General features: G+C 19.3%; 5 protein-coding genes across 6 annotated transcripts; 2 read left to right on the forward strand and 3 right to left on the reverse strand.

Moving 5' to 3' along the window:
• Nucleotides 1-14: 14 nt before the first annotated feature.
• ND-B17 (NADH dehydrogenase (ubiquinone) B17 subunit) lies at nt 15-2,504 on the reverse strand. 2 transcript variants are annotated; one of them, XM_086911914.1, is made up of 4 exons: nt 2,372-2,504; nt 571-837; nt 367-468; nt 15-267 (listed from the first exon to the last, which is right to left on the reverse strand). In XM_086911914.1, exons 2-4 carry the CDS (start codon nt 820-822, stop codon nt 136-138), a joined length of 486 nt encoding a protein of 161 aa, XP_086768040.1. In that variant the 5' UTR covers nt 823-837; nt 2,372-2,504; the 3' UTR covers nt 15-135. The 2 variants fall into 2 exon arrangements, with proteins under 2 accessions (XP_086768040.1, XP_031773649.1); XM_031917789.2 differs by lacking the exon at nt 2,372-2,504 and adding an exon at nt 1,066-1,510.
• LOC100864285 (putative oligoribonuclease) lies at nt 1,876-3,555 on the reverse strand. The gene is made up of 5 exons (XM_031917788.2): nt 3,346-3,555; nt 2,812-2,882; nt 2,585-2,746; nt 2,284-2,504; nt 1,876-2,215 (listed from the first exon to the last, which is right to left on the reverse strand). The coding sequence occupies exons 1-5, from the start codon at nt 3,410-3,412 to the stop codon at nt 2,071-2,073; spliced, it is 666 nt and encodes a 221-aa protein (XP_031773648.1). The 5' UTR covers nt 3,413-3,555; the 3' UTR covers nt 1,876-2,070.
• Nucleotides 3,476-6,916, forward strand: Phax (phosphorylated adaptor for RNA export). Its single transcript, XM_003695441.4, has 4 exons — nt 3,476-3,962; nt 4,214-4,829; nt 4,935-5,210; nt 5,298-6,916. Exons 1-4 carry the CDS (start codon nt 3,849-3,851, stop codon nt 5,561-5,563), a joined length of 1,272 nt encoding a protein of 423 aa, XP_003695489.2. The 5' UTR covers nt 3,476-3,848; the 3' UTR covers nt 5,564-6,916.
• Nucleotides 6,443-13,336, reverse strand: mute (gon-4 like protein muscle wasted). The gene is made up of 13 exons (XM_031917786.2): nt 12,697-13,336; nt 12,085-12,260; nt 11,783-11,982; nt 11,382-11,699; nt 11,116-11,308; nt 10,889-11,014; nt 10,174-10,806; nt 9,947-10,103; nt 9,306-9,861; nt 8,994-9,222; nt 8,112-8,846; nt 7,494-8,003; nt 6,443-7,124 (listed from the first exon to the last, which is right to left on the reverse strand). The coding sequence occupies exons 1-12, from the start codon at nt 12,842-12,844 to the stop codon at nt 7,953-7,955; spliced, it is 3,522 nt and encodes a 1,173-aa protein (XP_031773646.2). The 5' UTR covers nt 12,845-13,336; the 3' UTR covers nt 6,443-7,124; nt 7,494-7,952.
• Nucleotides 13,337-14,420: 1,084 nt separating this feature from the next.
• Nucleotides 14,421-16,017, forward strand: LOC100867134 (ejaculatory bulb-specific protein 3). The gene is made up of 2 exons (XM_003695443.4): nt 14,421-14,654; nt 15,645-16,017. The coding sequence occupies exons 1-2, from the start codon at nt 14,492-14,494 to the stop codon at nt 15,794-15,796; spliced, it is 315 nt and encodes a 104-aa protein (XP_003695491.1). The 5' UTR covers nt 14,421-14,491; the 3' UTR covers nt 15,797-16,017.
• Nucleotides 16,018-17,057: the final 1,040 nt, after the last annotated feature.

Here is a 17,057-nt window from a genome sequence, read left to right on the forward strand (position 1 = left end):
AAAATATAATTTGATTTGATTTTCATAATTTTATATTTTAACTAAAATTATAAATATATTCACAATATTGTTGAATTATTACTTTATTGTAAATAAAGTATTCGAAATACTACTTAACAATAATTACAATAATTTTTATATGGAAGAATTTTCAAAACTATTTGTAGCAAATGCTTTTGGTTTTTCTAAACCTTTATAATTTTTTGTTCCTGGAATTGCTGCATCACGTGTATTTATTATTCTCCAACCAGATTGTTTCATCCAAGTCTATAAAAAAAATATTTTAACATTATGTTCAAAATCTCAATAAATCTATATTAATAAATTTCTTATTAATATATGTATTAAAAAGTTTTTATGACATACACATGTATTATATTTTAAATAATACCATCCACAATAAACTCCAACAATAGTTATCATAAATTTGGATGTTGTATTACGTATAACAGTTGCAGATGTTTTACCCTATAATTAAATAAAATATTCAATAAAAATAAAAATAAAATTAATATTTTTTTTTTTACTAATATTATATAATATAATAAGAAAATGATTTTATCTACTTACTATAAGAGGACTTAATAGTGCTTCAAATTTGTTAAATGGTATTTTATAAAGTCTTCGAAATGGATTATACAATTGCTTATAATATTCCTTTGTCATTAATGGCTCTTCCGGTGCAAGATTCTGACTTTTAAGGAATCGTGCTCTCCATTCACGTTCTTCTTCTAACATCCCAATCAAACGTTCTCTTTCTCTGGTTACACGACCACCAATTGACATTATTTTTACATCACCAGATTTAGAAGAAGGTGCCATTGTGATTAACTAAAACTATAAATTATAATAATGTAATTCATATTAAATAATTATTAATAATTATAATTATAATATACTGATATTATAACTTATGTTTATAAAGTATAAAACATATATTTTAAAAAAATAATAAAATGATATTAAAATTTTATAATTTTTACAATATAATTTTATAATTTTTATATATATATATACATATATATATATAAAATATATATAATTATTCATAAATTTGATACTTGCAATATAACGATATAAAATACACAAAAGAATTATATAAATGTTAAAACAATTTATATTTTATCAAAGTTAGCCATAAATATTACGTCACAGAATATATATTTGATTATAACCTATAATTTATTTAACCATGCGCATTACGTATTATACTAGTCACGAATATAAATTCACGAAAAAAGATTTTCAGAAAGAAATAAAATTTTACATAATATTAATAATAAAATTATGATATTAAATTTTTTACTTCAAAATTTTTTTATTTAAAAATATATAATTATTACAATTAATAAGATTTGTACAATAATATATTGTTTTAGCGCTTTGATTTAAATTTTATTAAATATGAAATTTATTGAGATTTGAATTTTATTTGTATGTGTTTTATTATTTTATTTTTCAGAATTTTATAAATTATTCTTGTATTTACATTAATATTTAATTTCTGCATAAATATTTTATAATTTTTTAATTAATTTCTTATAAGTAATAAAAATTTCTTATAACAAACTTATAAATATTTAAATTAATTATATATATATATATAATTAAATTCATAATATTATTTCATTTTGATTAAGCTAAATAATTCAATTAAAAAATATATTAAAAAAATTATTTTTTTATAAAAGTAAATATAAATTGGTTTTAATAAATTTATTTTTTTAATTATGCTTTTTTAATCTCTAAACTGAATAAGTTTAATTTAAGAAATAAAAATTTTTTTCTTATTTTATGTTTTTCAATATTTATTAATTTTATTAATTTAATATTTATTTGCTTTATTTTGTATCATGTATTAAATAAAAAAATAACTTATAAATAAATAATCTTTATTAAATATTGAATATTAAATTTCTAATAATTTCTAATATTTTTTCAAAAATTTTATAACACATATGATAAATTAAATAAATTTTATAATAAAAAAAAATTATTTTAAATATAATAATTAATAAATATTATTTATTATCCTGGTATTATGAAATTATTATTTTTATGAAATTATATTTATAATTTCATATTATCTTGTAATATATAAGAATTAAATAAGTTATTTTTATAATATTGTAATTCCTTTATACTTTCTTTTACATCAGATAGTGCTCTATGATTATGATCTTTTTTTAAAATAGTTATATTTATATTCCATCTCCTGAAATTAATAATCCATTGAATATATAAAATATTATGCATCAACAAATATATATAAAATATACATACTTAATTAATTCTTTAATAGTAGAAGTATCAATAATTCTATAATGTAAATAGTTATTAACTAATGGCATATATTTATGTAGAAACATACGATCTATATAGACTGAACTTCCTGCTAATGGACATGTTGCTTCTTTTACATATGTTTTTAAATATTTCAATAGAATTTGCTCAGCATCCTGTATAGTAATTTTACTTAAACGTGATTCATAAATTAATCCTGTCTACAAATATAAATATAGATTTATATATTATATTGAAATTATATATTTCTATTATTTCTCATTTATATCATAGAAATTACTTTTTGATGAGTTGCTAAACACCAATCATTCATATTATTTAATATTTTATCTGAGTGATGTATGATAATATTTAAATCTTTGCTTACAGTTTTTAAATTTTTGTCAGTAATTACACAAGCTACTTCTAAAATTTGAGATGTATTTATATCAAGTCCACTCATCTGAAATATACATAATAAACTAAAATGTATTTTATTATGCAAAAGATATTTAATAATGAACATACTTCCATGTCTAACCAAACAATATAATTATTTTTTTCCACATTTGTGCTCATATGTAATATAGGTGACTTAGCTGTTTAAATAAATTTTTCAATTAAATTATTCAATTTAATATATATGCAGAGAAATTTAATTTAATTTAAGTAATAAATAATATTTTTTAGATAGATTTAAATTTATTGTTTTTTGTTATAAAATTCTAAACGATTCTTTTTGTTACTAATAATAAAAATATAATTATAAAAATAATTTAAAAAATGTAATTAAAAATTAAGATTTATATCTTACAAGCATGTATATCATATTTTAAAATAAAAACTTTAACAATTGTAAATATATATTTATATATACTTAGTATTATTAAAATAATTTATTTTATTATATATTTTAAATATTCATTATAAATAATAAATATTTAATTTTTGTCGTATATTAAACAATGTTTTATTTAATAAATTATTTTTATTTTATTTTTATATTATAATACAACAAATATATTAAAAAAAATATAAAAGATTTTTAATAAAAATTATTACTTAAATAATATGGAATAATTAGTTGAAAATAATTTTTCGACCACTTTAAAAAAGATATAGAAATCATTTTTGTTTGTAATAAATTTAATTTTTTTTTGGAAAAATTTAATAGTTATAGAAATTATAACTTATACGCAAAACTCAAAAGATGGGATGCAAAAACTACATCTATAATGTAAATTATACCAGTGTCAAAAATTTAATGATAATAAAATTCACTATAAAAAAAATGATAAAATACTATAAGTTTACTATAAGTTTATATATATTGTTATTATAAGTTTATATTATTAATAATATATTATTAATGCAAATTTTTGAATTAAAATTTAAATTTCTTTTTATTATATATAAAAATTTATATTAATAACCGAAAATTGACCTATAGAAATCACTAAACAAAATGTAGAGAATACATAATGATGGTGGTGGCAATAACGGAATTGTGAAAAAAACTATCGTTAAGATTGCATAGAAAAAAAGATCTTCTTCGAAGGTAGTATATGATTATAGTTTCATTCGATAATTATTTATTGAAAAAAATCGTAATTTTTGAGAAAAAAAATATGGAAGCAGAACCTTTAGAACTTGAAGACGGTGAAGTTATAGATAATGAGGTAAAGGAATATTGTATAATTTTATATTTAATATGAATCTAACCTATTTTAATCATAAAGATCATCATATTCTAATGTTAAACTTTGTAGTTAATTTAGAATTATTTTAATTGAATATATTATTTGATTAAAGTATTCTTTTATATGTTATTTTAATTATATTGCAAAATTTTTTTATCTTATAAAATCAAATTAATTTTTTATAATTTTTTGTAAGTTATATTCATTAATTGTAATATACTTTTATTTAGACAAGCGATATTGAAACATATAATGTTTTAAAAAGACCTCATGCAGTTTCAAATAAAGAAGAAAATATAAAAATGGGTTATAGTGATGAATCTGATGATTCTGCAGATTCTGAAAGTGATTCTGATTCAGATTCTGAACATATTAAAAGTAAAAGACCTAAATTAAAACTAAGACGTTCTAGAAGTACGACAAAAAATTGGTCAGACAAAAATGATAAATATAAAATATGGTGTACTCAATTACAAGAAGAATCTTTAACAGAAGATTTAATATTATGTGGTGTAACAAAAAAGCGAAACCAAGAACGTAATGTTGAGAGTTATAACATTCCACATCATTATTCTTACAATGGTACATGGAATATGGAGCATCGCAATAATAACAGCTCAGAAGATGAAAAAGATGGAGAAAAGAGACTGACAAATAAAAGAACAAATTCAGATAGAAGTAATATTAAATTGAGATTAGGAAAAAAACGTAATTCAATGGATATAGATAATCAAAAAGGAATTGCACGTAAAATTGCAGATTTAAGTACAACAGTTGAATCAACTGATGCAGATGTTGCTACTGATATAACATCAAAACTTAGTGAGAAAAAAGATCTCCTTATAAGTAAGAAATTTTTTGCTATTTTAAATTAATATATGTATATATATATATATATTATATATATTATATATTATATATATATATATATTATTTAAATCTCTATTTTAGGAAGAATTGTAGATATAATTGGTAAAGAAAAAGCTATTGATTTTTTTCAAAAAACTAAAAAGATTGAAGAAGGAGGTGGTATGTTAATAATGAATGGATCTAGAAGAAGAACTGCAGGAGGTGTATATTTATGGTTAGTGAAAAATGATGAACACATCCCACGAGAAAAAATAAGAGAGATATTTTATTATGATAAAAAAGAACATGCTGAACAAAGAAAAGCTGATGCTGCTGCAAGAAGACAAAAAGCACAAGAATTAATAAAATGTCTAGAAAGTAAGTTATTTTATTATATCATAGTAGAAAGAAGAATAAGAATTTTTTAAAATATAAATATAATAAAAATATGTTTAATGTTTATAGATGGTTCAGAAAAAGATCTTCCTGCTTTACTAACAAAAGCAGAACTTTCTACAAGAGAAATAGCAGAAGAAGCAAGATTGAGGCGTGGAGAAGGCATGGATAGAATGCCAGTGGATTCTGACCGAACAATGACTAATCCGCCACCAAGTCCTGTTACAGATGATCCAGATCATTCAGAGCATCCACTTGTACAAAGGCATGTTCAAAACTATGGAGATGATTTCCTTGATATTGGAATAGACATAGACAGTATGGAAGTACTTTAAAATATTACTTTGGAATATGTATTGCGCAGATAATTTGTACAAAATGAAGTTCTTTACAAAATATCTTTACACATACATTATGTGAATACATTTTACATAATTTGTACGTTTGCCTATAATATATACAGATAAAAATCATGGATATGATCAAATATTGATCAATCCAAAATCTATTGCAACGACGTTCCATATTGTGATAAAATAATTTATCAAGTGTACATATTATGGTAATATACTTTATTATTTTCTCAAATTTTGAAAAACAAAAAATATTTGTATACTCCTTTTTTTATGTTTCATTTAACAGGTTTCTATTTATTATTAAGATAAATGTAAAAAGATGTAAGAGACGTAACAAGTATGAAATTTTGTAGAAATTATAACATAATATATACTTACATATTATATATTGTGTTGTTATTTTTATGAAATTTTCATCGTTGAAAATTGTTTATGTATATAAAAGTCACTATGAAAATAAATATTAGACTATTTGTACTTTGTATAATATATTAAACAAATTGTCTCATATATATAAAATTTTACTTCATATATTATATGCGTAACAATTTATTTTTTCAGTTGATGAATATATACAATATATAAATTTGAAAAATTTAGTTAAATCAAAAAAACATTTTGTAGTTTTGTTAAAGTTCTTTTATACAATAATTGCGTATTTAAAATAATTATTTTATCATTAGGATAAATTAAATTTATTTAAGTAATTTTTCACGTATATTAGAAAAATCCAGTAAAATAAGACTGAATTATTTCAAATTTTTATGTATTTGGGTGTCTAAAATTTTAAATCTATATTAAATTTATAAATTTAATAAAAAAATTAATAAAATTTAATCAATGAAAAAAACAACCATATAATTTTAAATATATTAATAATTTTATTTTTTGACAATTTTATGCATTAACAATGGAATTTCACATATTTGTTTTATATTTATTATTAAATTATACAATATAAAGGGAACAAAAATTTATATATTTAAATAAATTTTGAGAAATCAATAAAAGAATTTATTTTTCAAAATTATTTTTTGAATAAAATAAAAAAGATTATTAATATTATTTAATATACATTTTATATTTATTTTTTTTATATAGATATATTCTTTGTGTGCATGTGTATGTATGTGCGCGCGCGCGCGCGTGTATGCATATATATAATACAAGGAGAAATAATTTTGTAATTAATTCAACAATTTTTTAATTGTAAATTATTATGAAATAATATAAATACAATTAAATAAATTTATAATGTAAACCTTTTTGTAAATGAATTTTGTATATATGTATATGTTGTATAAATATAGATATGTAATTTGTAAAATGCAATAGCAATTGTTTTATATATTATACTAGTAAAAAATAATCAATTTATAAATATTACTCTTTTTATCGTATTGATATTATACATTAATATTATATTGTTATGTAATTTCAATATTTCATAACATTAAATTTAAATACAAACCTATGAAATATATTTTTGTATGTAATAATAGCAATTAATCTCATATAGAGTCAATTATTTTTCTTTCTTCTGTAAAAATTAAAATAAAGAAATGAAAGAAAATGTTTAAATAAAATTTAAAATTTAAATAATACTATAAATAATATTATGCATTATTATTTTCTAATAAACATTTTTTTAAATATATTTTTATATTTTGCCAATGTTTATAAGATATTTTGTAATAAAAAATATAGTTAATAAAAATAAATAATAAAAAATAATTACAGATTATACAAATATTACAAATTATAGTTAATAAAAATTTATTACAGAAATAAAAATAAATAATTTATACTGTAAAAGAAATATTGTAATATTTTCATTATAATTAAAATATTTAAATATTTCATAAATATTTAAAAATTTATACATATTATACATTATATATATACTTACTCAGTAAAAATTTAATATAAAATTTAATATTGGATACATGTATACCGTAAAAATGAATTGGTTAGCAAGATCACAGAATGAGAATATTTTCCATCTAATACTTCTCTATTGCTCATTATATACAGTATTGTATGATTTTATCTGAAGATTTCCGGTCAATATATATATTTTTATGAATGAATCTATTTAGATCTATCGAAATTAATCAATTAGATCATGTTCTTTTCGATTTATTCAATTTATCAATAATAACTACAATAAGTATATACATTTAAATACTTATATGCAGAGTTGATAACTTAAGATCATATAATATTGTAGCAAAAGAGAAGAGTATTTTCTTTGTTCTCTATATTGTTCTAATTGCCACCTTATCAACTTATCAACAATAAACAACTATATATATATATATATATATATATATATATATATATATATATTTCTTTTTTTCTAATACAATTACATCATTTTTTCTAATAAAGAAAGAAGAGTTTCACATCTTTCTTTAACCTATAGAAAAATATACATTTTTTTAAAGATATTTTATTTATATCTTATATCTTATATATTAAAAATAATTAAAAAATTATAAATTATACAATATATAATTATACTCACTTGTTCAATTGTGCGATTCCCTAATATTTTACTAACCATGGCAAGTGAATTTTCAGAATATTCTTTTTTAATAGCTTGTAACAGAATCATATCTTCTTGTCGTGTCCATGATTTAGTATTTACATTTGTATTTATATTAATAACATTTTTTATTTCACGAGATGAATCAATTTTTCTTATATTATCATTCGACATTTCAATTTCTATATCTGATGTGTCTTTTACTAATGTTTTTTTATCAGAATTTTTATAATCAATAGATAAATATTTATTTGATTTTATATGATTAATATTTGAATCTATATATTCTAATTTTGCTTCTTGTTTATCAACTTTGTTTTTTTTTTTATTTTTACATTGGGATATGCGTATTTTTTTTGTATTTCTATTCATGTGATTTATTTCATTTCCAGATCTTTTTAAATTTTTTTTCTGATCTGTTGATTTTGATGAGGATTTTATAGTTTTTTTAGATTTTAAAATTAATTTTTCTCCATCTTCATTTTCTTTAATAGGTAAATTTTTTGATAAACAAGATTGTTCATCACTATGAAATTCATTTTTCGAAGATTTTCTTCGTTGTTTAGAAGATGAAATAGATGAAGTAAATTTATCAGTAATTTTTAAAGATACACGAGCAATATTTTCCAATTTTTCTTCATCAGCTCCAGGAAAAATAATTTTTGCAGGTCTTAGACCTTCAGATGTTTGAAGATAAATTTTTCCATTTAGAAACTGTCCATTTTTTAAATATATATTTAAAATTTTTATGATGAAAATTTATTAAATAATTTTAAATAATGTATATAAAAAATGATATATAAATATATAAATGATTTTTATATTTATTAAAAAATTAAAATAAGAAAAAATAAAGCATACCCTTGTACCACAAGAAATACAATGTTCAGAGATATTTTTACAAGTGGTTTCATCACCATTATGACAATTGCACTTGCAATTTTCTCCACCATAAGGATCTTCTTGAAGTGATAACACTGGTAATTCTATATTTTCATATAATTCAGGTGCATCTTCAGTATAAATTTTACTTTTATCATGTGGTCCTACTGGACATGTTAAATTTTCAAACATATGTGATGCAAATAAACTACAGAATAATTAAATGTACAATTAAATATTTATAAATTTATTAAATTTATATATATGCAATTAATAATAACATTGTGTTACCTATCTGGTGGTTTAGCAGTAGGTAATATTTGTAAAAATAAATCCATAACTAAAGGATGTCCCTTAAGTATAGGGCCCATAGTCGCATGAATATGTTCTAATGTTATCTGTGTATCAGATGAAAGCTGTGTAATAGCTTGCATCATTTTTGCTATTCGAGAAGGTTGTTTAGCAAAATATATTTGAGCTACATTAACAAATTCGTTCATCTTTTGAAGCATTATATATTCCACTGATTTATCTATCATTGCAGCTTGATGTGGTTTTAAAAACAATAAAAAATCCGTACAAAGTTCAGGATATTCTCGTAATTTTTCACATACATCTCGATACAAATTGATAGTTATTGTATCTTTATCTTTCACAGTTTTTTCCATAATTTGTTCATTTTGAGAACATCTTGATCGATTAGAAAATGATAATTCATTCTCCATTTGATTAATATTATCTAATCTTTCATAATAATCTAAATATAATTTTATAATAGATCGTAATGTTGCTGGATTATTAGATTCTAATGTTAAATGTAATTTTTGAAGATATGATGCTGCAAATTCTATATAAGATAATATGAGTTTTAATTTAAAATTAATTTGAATGTATATTGTTAAATTATTACATAGTGAGAAAAAGATATGTACTTGAACCTCTTTCTTCTTCATTTAGCGGATTTTCAGATTCTAAAAGTCTTTTAATATTTTCTAATTCTCTAGCTTCTTTTGCTTTCTTTCTACTAATAGAATCTTTCTTAATTGTTGTACTAGCTAACATTAATTCTGCTATTTCATCTTCATTATCCTGTAATAAAATTTAATAAATTACAAATGTTATTTATTTTATTTTATTGGAAAGTTATAATTTTACTTACTATTTTAGGTAAAGTTGATATTTTTTCTAAATTTGTATCCATTTCATTTTTTTCTCTAGATTTTAAAGTATTATTATTAGATGATAAAGCTTTTGGTCCTAAAACTTGAGCCATTAATTTCATGTTTTGAGCACTTCTCGTTTTTGCTAATCTGGGTGTAGTCTTTCGTAATTGTGGTAATTCTTGTACTATTTCAGAAGATTTTTTACGAAACTTCGAGTGTGATGATATATGATTGGTATCATTTTGTATTTTTTTAAATTCATTTCCATCTATTTTTTTTTCTTTTTTTTCTTGCGATGTCATGATTTTTAAAGAATTGTTGCGCTCTTTATTTAATGTATGTATATTATGTAATTCAATATTAGTTCCATTATTTGAAATATTTTTTAAAATTTTAGAATTATTATTTTCATTTAAACACAAATTGTCTTTTGATATATTTTTACTTATTATCTTCTGATTTGCAGGTAATATTTTTGGTAACATGTTAATAGATGAATTGTACAAGAGAACAGTATTAGAAATATGATTTTTATTTCCATTTGTAAAACAATCTTTTTTCATAACATCATTATGTGAATTAAGTATATATTTTCGTTTTAATACATCAACTTTCTGCTCTGTGTGTGTCTATATAAACAAATGAAATGTTATTATATATATTATATATATTATAATATATATATTAAAAACAAATATATTAAATATTTACATTACTAAGATAAGTCTGCCATACTAAAGGTAATAAATTTATAGATTGATCTTTGGGAGCTTTGAGATCACATTCCAATGTAATATAATGTATTGTTCTTGGAGCAGAACCTTTTTCGAAGTAATGCTGTAGAAATATTTATTTAATCAAATTTTCTTATAATGAATATATCTTTTTATAAATATATTATTTATGGATATATTTATATTTATAGATATATTATTTACTTTTATTGGATTTGCATGTTTTGCGCATCGACGTTTTCGAATATGATATATTAATCCATGAGGTTCTCTACATGGTATTAAATATTGAATAATTAATTGTACTGCATCAATTAATTGAAGTTTCTTACTCTTAAATTTTCTTGGTTTAGATGCAACGAAAGGAAGAAATTGTTCCAAACCTAATGCAATTAAACTGAAAAAATAAATATTCAAAAAAATATATCACATTTTTTTGTAATATACATATATTATTTATTTTTACTTACTTTTCTTCAGATTTTAAGTATGGAAGTCGTACAAATTTAATTGATTCAGGTCTAAATGGTATTTCAGGTAAAAGTTGTGGATACATTAAAGCTTTACTTTCCATAAATAGCTTTTTTAATTCTGGATGAAAAATAGATACATTTTTATGTTTTTGCACAAGATATATTTTCTTTATTGGATCTTCATCTGTAAGAACTTTTTTAAAATCTTCAGAAAATTCATTATCCAAAAATTTTTTTTCCCAATCAGATATTAGTTTTAAAGCATCTGGTAAATTTACCACATTAAATGCAGAATTAGGTCCATTACTTAAATATCTAATACGAATAATATAAATTTAATATTTATTTAATACATTCATAATTTATGAATTTATGAATTTGTTGTTTATTAAACTTACTTTATACTGTTTAAATTTTGTTTACATGTTTGTGCTTGAGAATGTAAATCTGGATGCATGTATGTCATAGCAAAATGTTGCACCATTAATTGAACATGTTGACGAAATTGAACTGCTAATAATTCTTTTTGATTTGGATTTATTAAATTGGAATGGTCAGTTTCTTTGTAAGTAGGTAGTATATCTGTTACAGATTCATTCTAAATTCCATAATTAAAAATGTATTAAAATGCTAATTAAAAATTATTTTGCTAATTAAAATTATATTTATTTATAATATAAAAATTATATTTTTATCTTACCACAACATCATTTCCAATTGGGAAATTTGTATTTTCTAAAGATTTTTTCTTTTTTGAACTTTCTTGTTCTTGTTTAGAATATGTATCTGTAAACTCAAATAATTCTGCAATCAAATCATTTAATTCCTTGCGTGAAACTTTTACAGCTTTATCAGCTCGTAACTCTTCTTTATCCACTGTAAATATTTTTAAATTATTTTAATAATTTGTACATAAAATAAAAAATTATATATATCTATATTTATAAGTTTGTTAAAAGTAAATTTTAACTGAAGTATAAGGCAAAAAGTAAAAGACAAAAAGATTTATAAAATATTTTCAAATGTTAATTGAATAATTATATGAGATTTCTATGACTATAATTGCTTAATGAGAAGAAATAAAAGAAAAATGTTAAATTAAAAATACATATAATTATATCTAAATAATCTAAAATTATATCTATATAATATAAAAATATAATATAAAAAGTGTTTTAATTAAAAATATATAACAATAGAATTAATAAACTGTTATATATCTGTATGATCATGAATGTTAAAAGTTACATTTTGTTTTTTGTTAAATAACATATATATATACATAAATATATATATATGTATGTAAACATACAAAATTCTGTTTCTTCATCATCTGAAATATTATATTCTGGATCTGCTTCTGGATCATCTTCTACTATAGGTTCTTGAGTTAGTGGTTGAGTGAATTCTTTTAAAAAATTCACCCAATCTTCATCTACTTCACAATCCCAATCACACATATTAATAGTTATATCATATCCCTACTAAAATCACGTTGCACAAATTATATTAAATATTAATCGATATCCTTAGATTATATAAATATTAAAATTATTCCACAAGAAATTTTTATTAAAATACTGCATTATATTATGCATTATTATTTTTATACTGCGATTGAGTTTTCAATGATAGCAGCCATATTTATTGTATTTTAAGCCATAGCTTCAACTTATATATTAATTAATACTAATCGATTTTCAATATTGCATTTTGTATATTAATCGAATCTTTTTTTATTTTCAAAATTACATGGTATTTAAAAATTTTTAAGTTTGAAATAGTATTTAATTTAAAAGATACAAAAAAAAATAGCAACAAAAATTTACATAAATATTTCATAAGAAATAGTTTTTTTATAAATAAAAATGCAAAAATAATTCTTATTATCTCATATTGTTTATTAGCTATACATTATTCGATCTAATCATCGGAAATAAATTAAATCACATGAAGATATTACGAGTTCAACTATTGGCTGAATCGAAATCGATTTCAGAATCGATATTATTGTGTAAAATGTGTTCATCGATACAATTTCTTTATATTTATATAATAAAGTAATTTCATGAATAAATTAATATAAAACAAAAATAAAACTTTATTTTATATCTATTGTAAATCAACTTTGATTCTTTTATTTTGATCAATTAATGATGAATTTATTGAATGATATAAGTATTACTTAGTATTTATTAATAGGGGTCGAAAATACGAGATTACCGATTCAAATCGAATAGTAAAAATCGGATAAACATGAACCGATATTTAACTATTTATGTTTACCTAAAGAAAATAGTTCAGTAATTTGATATTTTAAAATTGAGTCCGATATTATTATATTTTAATTTTATTATTATTAAAATATTTTCAATTCAAGTAAAATTTAATAATTTGTAATAAAATATATGTATAATATGTAATAACAATAATTTAATAAATATAAAATTTAAGCTAATAATTTTTATAAATTTACATATTAATTTTTTTAAATTTATTTTTAAATTTATATATTTAAATTATAAAATTTTTAATGCTTTTAAGTATTCATAAATTTAAGATTTACTTATACTATGGAAACATGATATCTCTATTAATTAAAATTAAATTAATATATTTAGAATATAAATAATATTAATTTTTGATCTTGATATAAAGATTTAAAATTCTCTTATCTAATCTTAGATCTTTAACATAAATTATTAGTTATTTTTAGAAAAGTGAAAATCGGTTTCTTGATGAAAAATTTTCCGTTATCAAATAAAAATAATTATATATATAATATTATATTATTTTCTATATATATATATATGTAGCTATATATAATTGCTATATAATTACTATATAATTGACATATAATTATTATATAATTGCTATCTAATGTTTTGAAAGTTATTTTCCATAAACGATTTAAAATTTGAAATTTACAGAATCATTGTTTACTTTATTATTACCCTCAACCATATACCATATAAGGACGAGTTTTGACATTTAAAATAATCAGTATTACTTACATTGCCGTTTAGTATACATAAGAGTTAGAACGTAGAATCAAATTATTTCTTTCTTCTTCAATTTAAATCAAAAATAAAAATTGAAAATCAAAAATGAAAATAAAAATTCTTCTTTTTTTTACTATTCTCGCATTAATAAACGTTAAAGCGCAAGATGATATTTCAAAGTTTTTAATGGATAGACCATATGTACAAAAACAGCTTCATTGTATTTTGGATCGAGGACATTGTGATGTAATTGGAAAGAAAATTAAAGGTAAGATTTAAAATAAATTATTTATTAAATTTTTAGTTTTTTTTTATCTATATTTTTTTTTTTTCTCTTCTTTTTAACTTAAATGTAAAATGTATTCAAAACATGTATTTGTCATAAAAATTTTGTGAAAATAACTGATTTAAATCATTTTGCTTATAATATCATGACAAATTTTATTTAGTATTTTTAATTTTTTAAATTTTTAAATAAATCAATCAAGCTATCAATAAATCAATAAATAAATCAAGCTAAAAGTTATTTATTATGTACATATTAAATAAATAAATATTATATGCAAATTAAATAAATAATATATATTCAAATTATTATTCAAGTTAATTATATAATTAAATAAATATAATAAATAAAATGATTACTCCATCTTTGTTTTATTTGTTTCTATATTGTATACATTCATCAAATCAAATAAATTTAATATAACATTTGTTAAATCTGTTTATAATAAATTTTCAATATTAAAGTAAAAAAAAAAAAGATAAAATTTTTTCTTATATTTCATCATTATGTAAATACAATCACTAGTTTTGAATAATAAATTTAAAAATAACGAAGTTATATTATTGAAAAATAGATGTGCTAATTTGTTAGTAAATATATTTCTTACACATAATTGATTAATAAAGAATAAAATATTGAATAATATTTTGCTAATAATAAATAATCTTATATTAAAAACCTACTAAAATAATAACAAACCTATTAAACCTACTAAACAAATAAAAACAAATGAAACAAAAATAAAATGATTTTACCGAAATTCACTTTCAAACATTTTGTTTTATTGTTTTATCAATAACAGTTACGTATTATTAATAAATAAATTTTGTTATGATTTATCGACAATATTTGCTAAACAATATATATATTAAGCAAAATCAACAATTTTTTTTCTTAACATGCAAATTTAGGTCATAAACAGATTTAATAATTCGTTTATATTACATATAAATACTGTTATGATTCTTGCAGAATTGTTGCCAGAAGTGTTGAACAATCATTGCAATCGATGCACGTCACGTCAAGTTGGAATTGCAAATACATTAATACCTTTTATGCAACAAAATTATCCCTATGAATGGCAGTTGATTCTACGACGTTATAAAATAATGAAATATTATTAATATCGAAGATATTAGTATGAAAATTAAAAAACTCAAAATAATAACAATTGACAATGGAACAATTCATTGATAATATCATAACATGTTCTTGAAATTTTGAAACGTTAAATAAATTTTTCATAATATTAATAATTTTAATATTAAAAATTTTAAATATTGCTAATATTTATAATATTACTTATAAGTTTGTAAGAATTATTGAATATCATTTATGGATAAAATGTAAAATAAAATCATTGTGACTATTAATATTGTGTATATTTTTAACATTTTATATTTTAATATTGTTTAATATTTTTTATGCATATTAAATGATGATAGTGAAATATAATTGTTTATTCAATTTAAACGTATAATTGCGTAAAATAAAGTTAAAGAATAAGATAGAATAAAGAAAGCTTATATACATATAGATTCAAAGCAAGTTGAAATTATAATATGATTTGCAATTTAATTCGTATGATGATTTTAATGTTGAAATGAATATAGATATATTTTAACGATATATTTTAGATTAATTTTAAAGTTTAATAATAAAAATTTCCTATTTAAACGAATAAATTACTTCTTTTCTTAAGAAATTTATTTTTTAAAATTTTTAAAATATAAGATATAAAATTAATTGATTAATAAAATTAAATAATTTTTATTACTAATGTATAGTTTTTATTATTCAATAATAATTACATAAATATTTGATATTTTTAAAAATGATTCTATTGAAAAAATTTATTTACTTTTTATTTATCGAATATATATTAATATAAATTATAAAATTACTAAATATAATAACAACATATTGTTATTGATAACAATCCTTGATAAAATATATAACATAAATATATGACGGTCATCACGGTAAAGAATAATGTCTTCATTATTCTTGATAGCATGTTGTATTGGTTGCATATAACACGCTATCAACTATTTTTATCATATTACATATAGTTTCTATTCCTTCATATAAAAAGCATTTTAGACAATTTGAAACAAATTATTGATAATTGTTAAAATAAAAATAATTTTTTTACAAAAAAAATTAATAAAATTAATAAATTTAGATAATAGATAAAATAAATTGTAAATTCAATTTATTAAGTTATAATTTATATTTACGAAATTTCAAAACAAATTTGAAATATTTATAAATTATATAATTATTTTAATTTGTACTTTTATATAAATATTATGTTTAATTTTTCAAATGAGAAAAAAATTTTATCAATTAAAATTTTTCAATGAGAATCAATCAATTAAGAAA

The sequence above is a fragment of the Apis florea genome, unplaced genomic scaffold, assembly GCF_048593485.1.
Source record: "Apis florea isolate Af1SG1 unplaced genomic scaffold, ASM4859348v1 contig_3367_pilon, whole genome shotgun sequence".
Taxonomy (NCBI): Eukaryota; Metazoa; Arthropoda; class Insecta; order Hymenoptera; family Apidae; genus Apis; species Apis florea.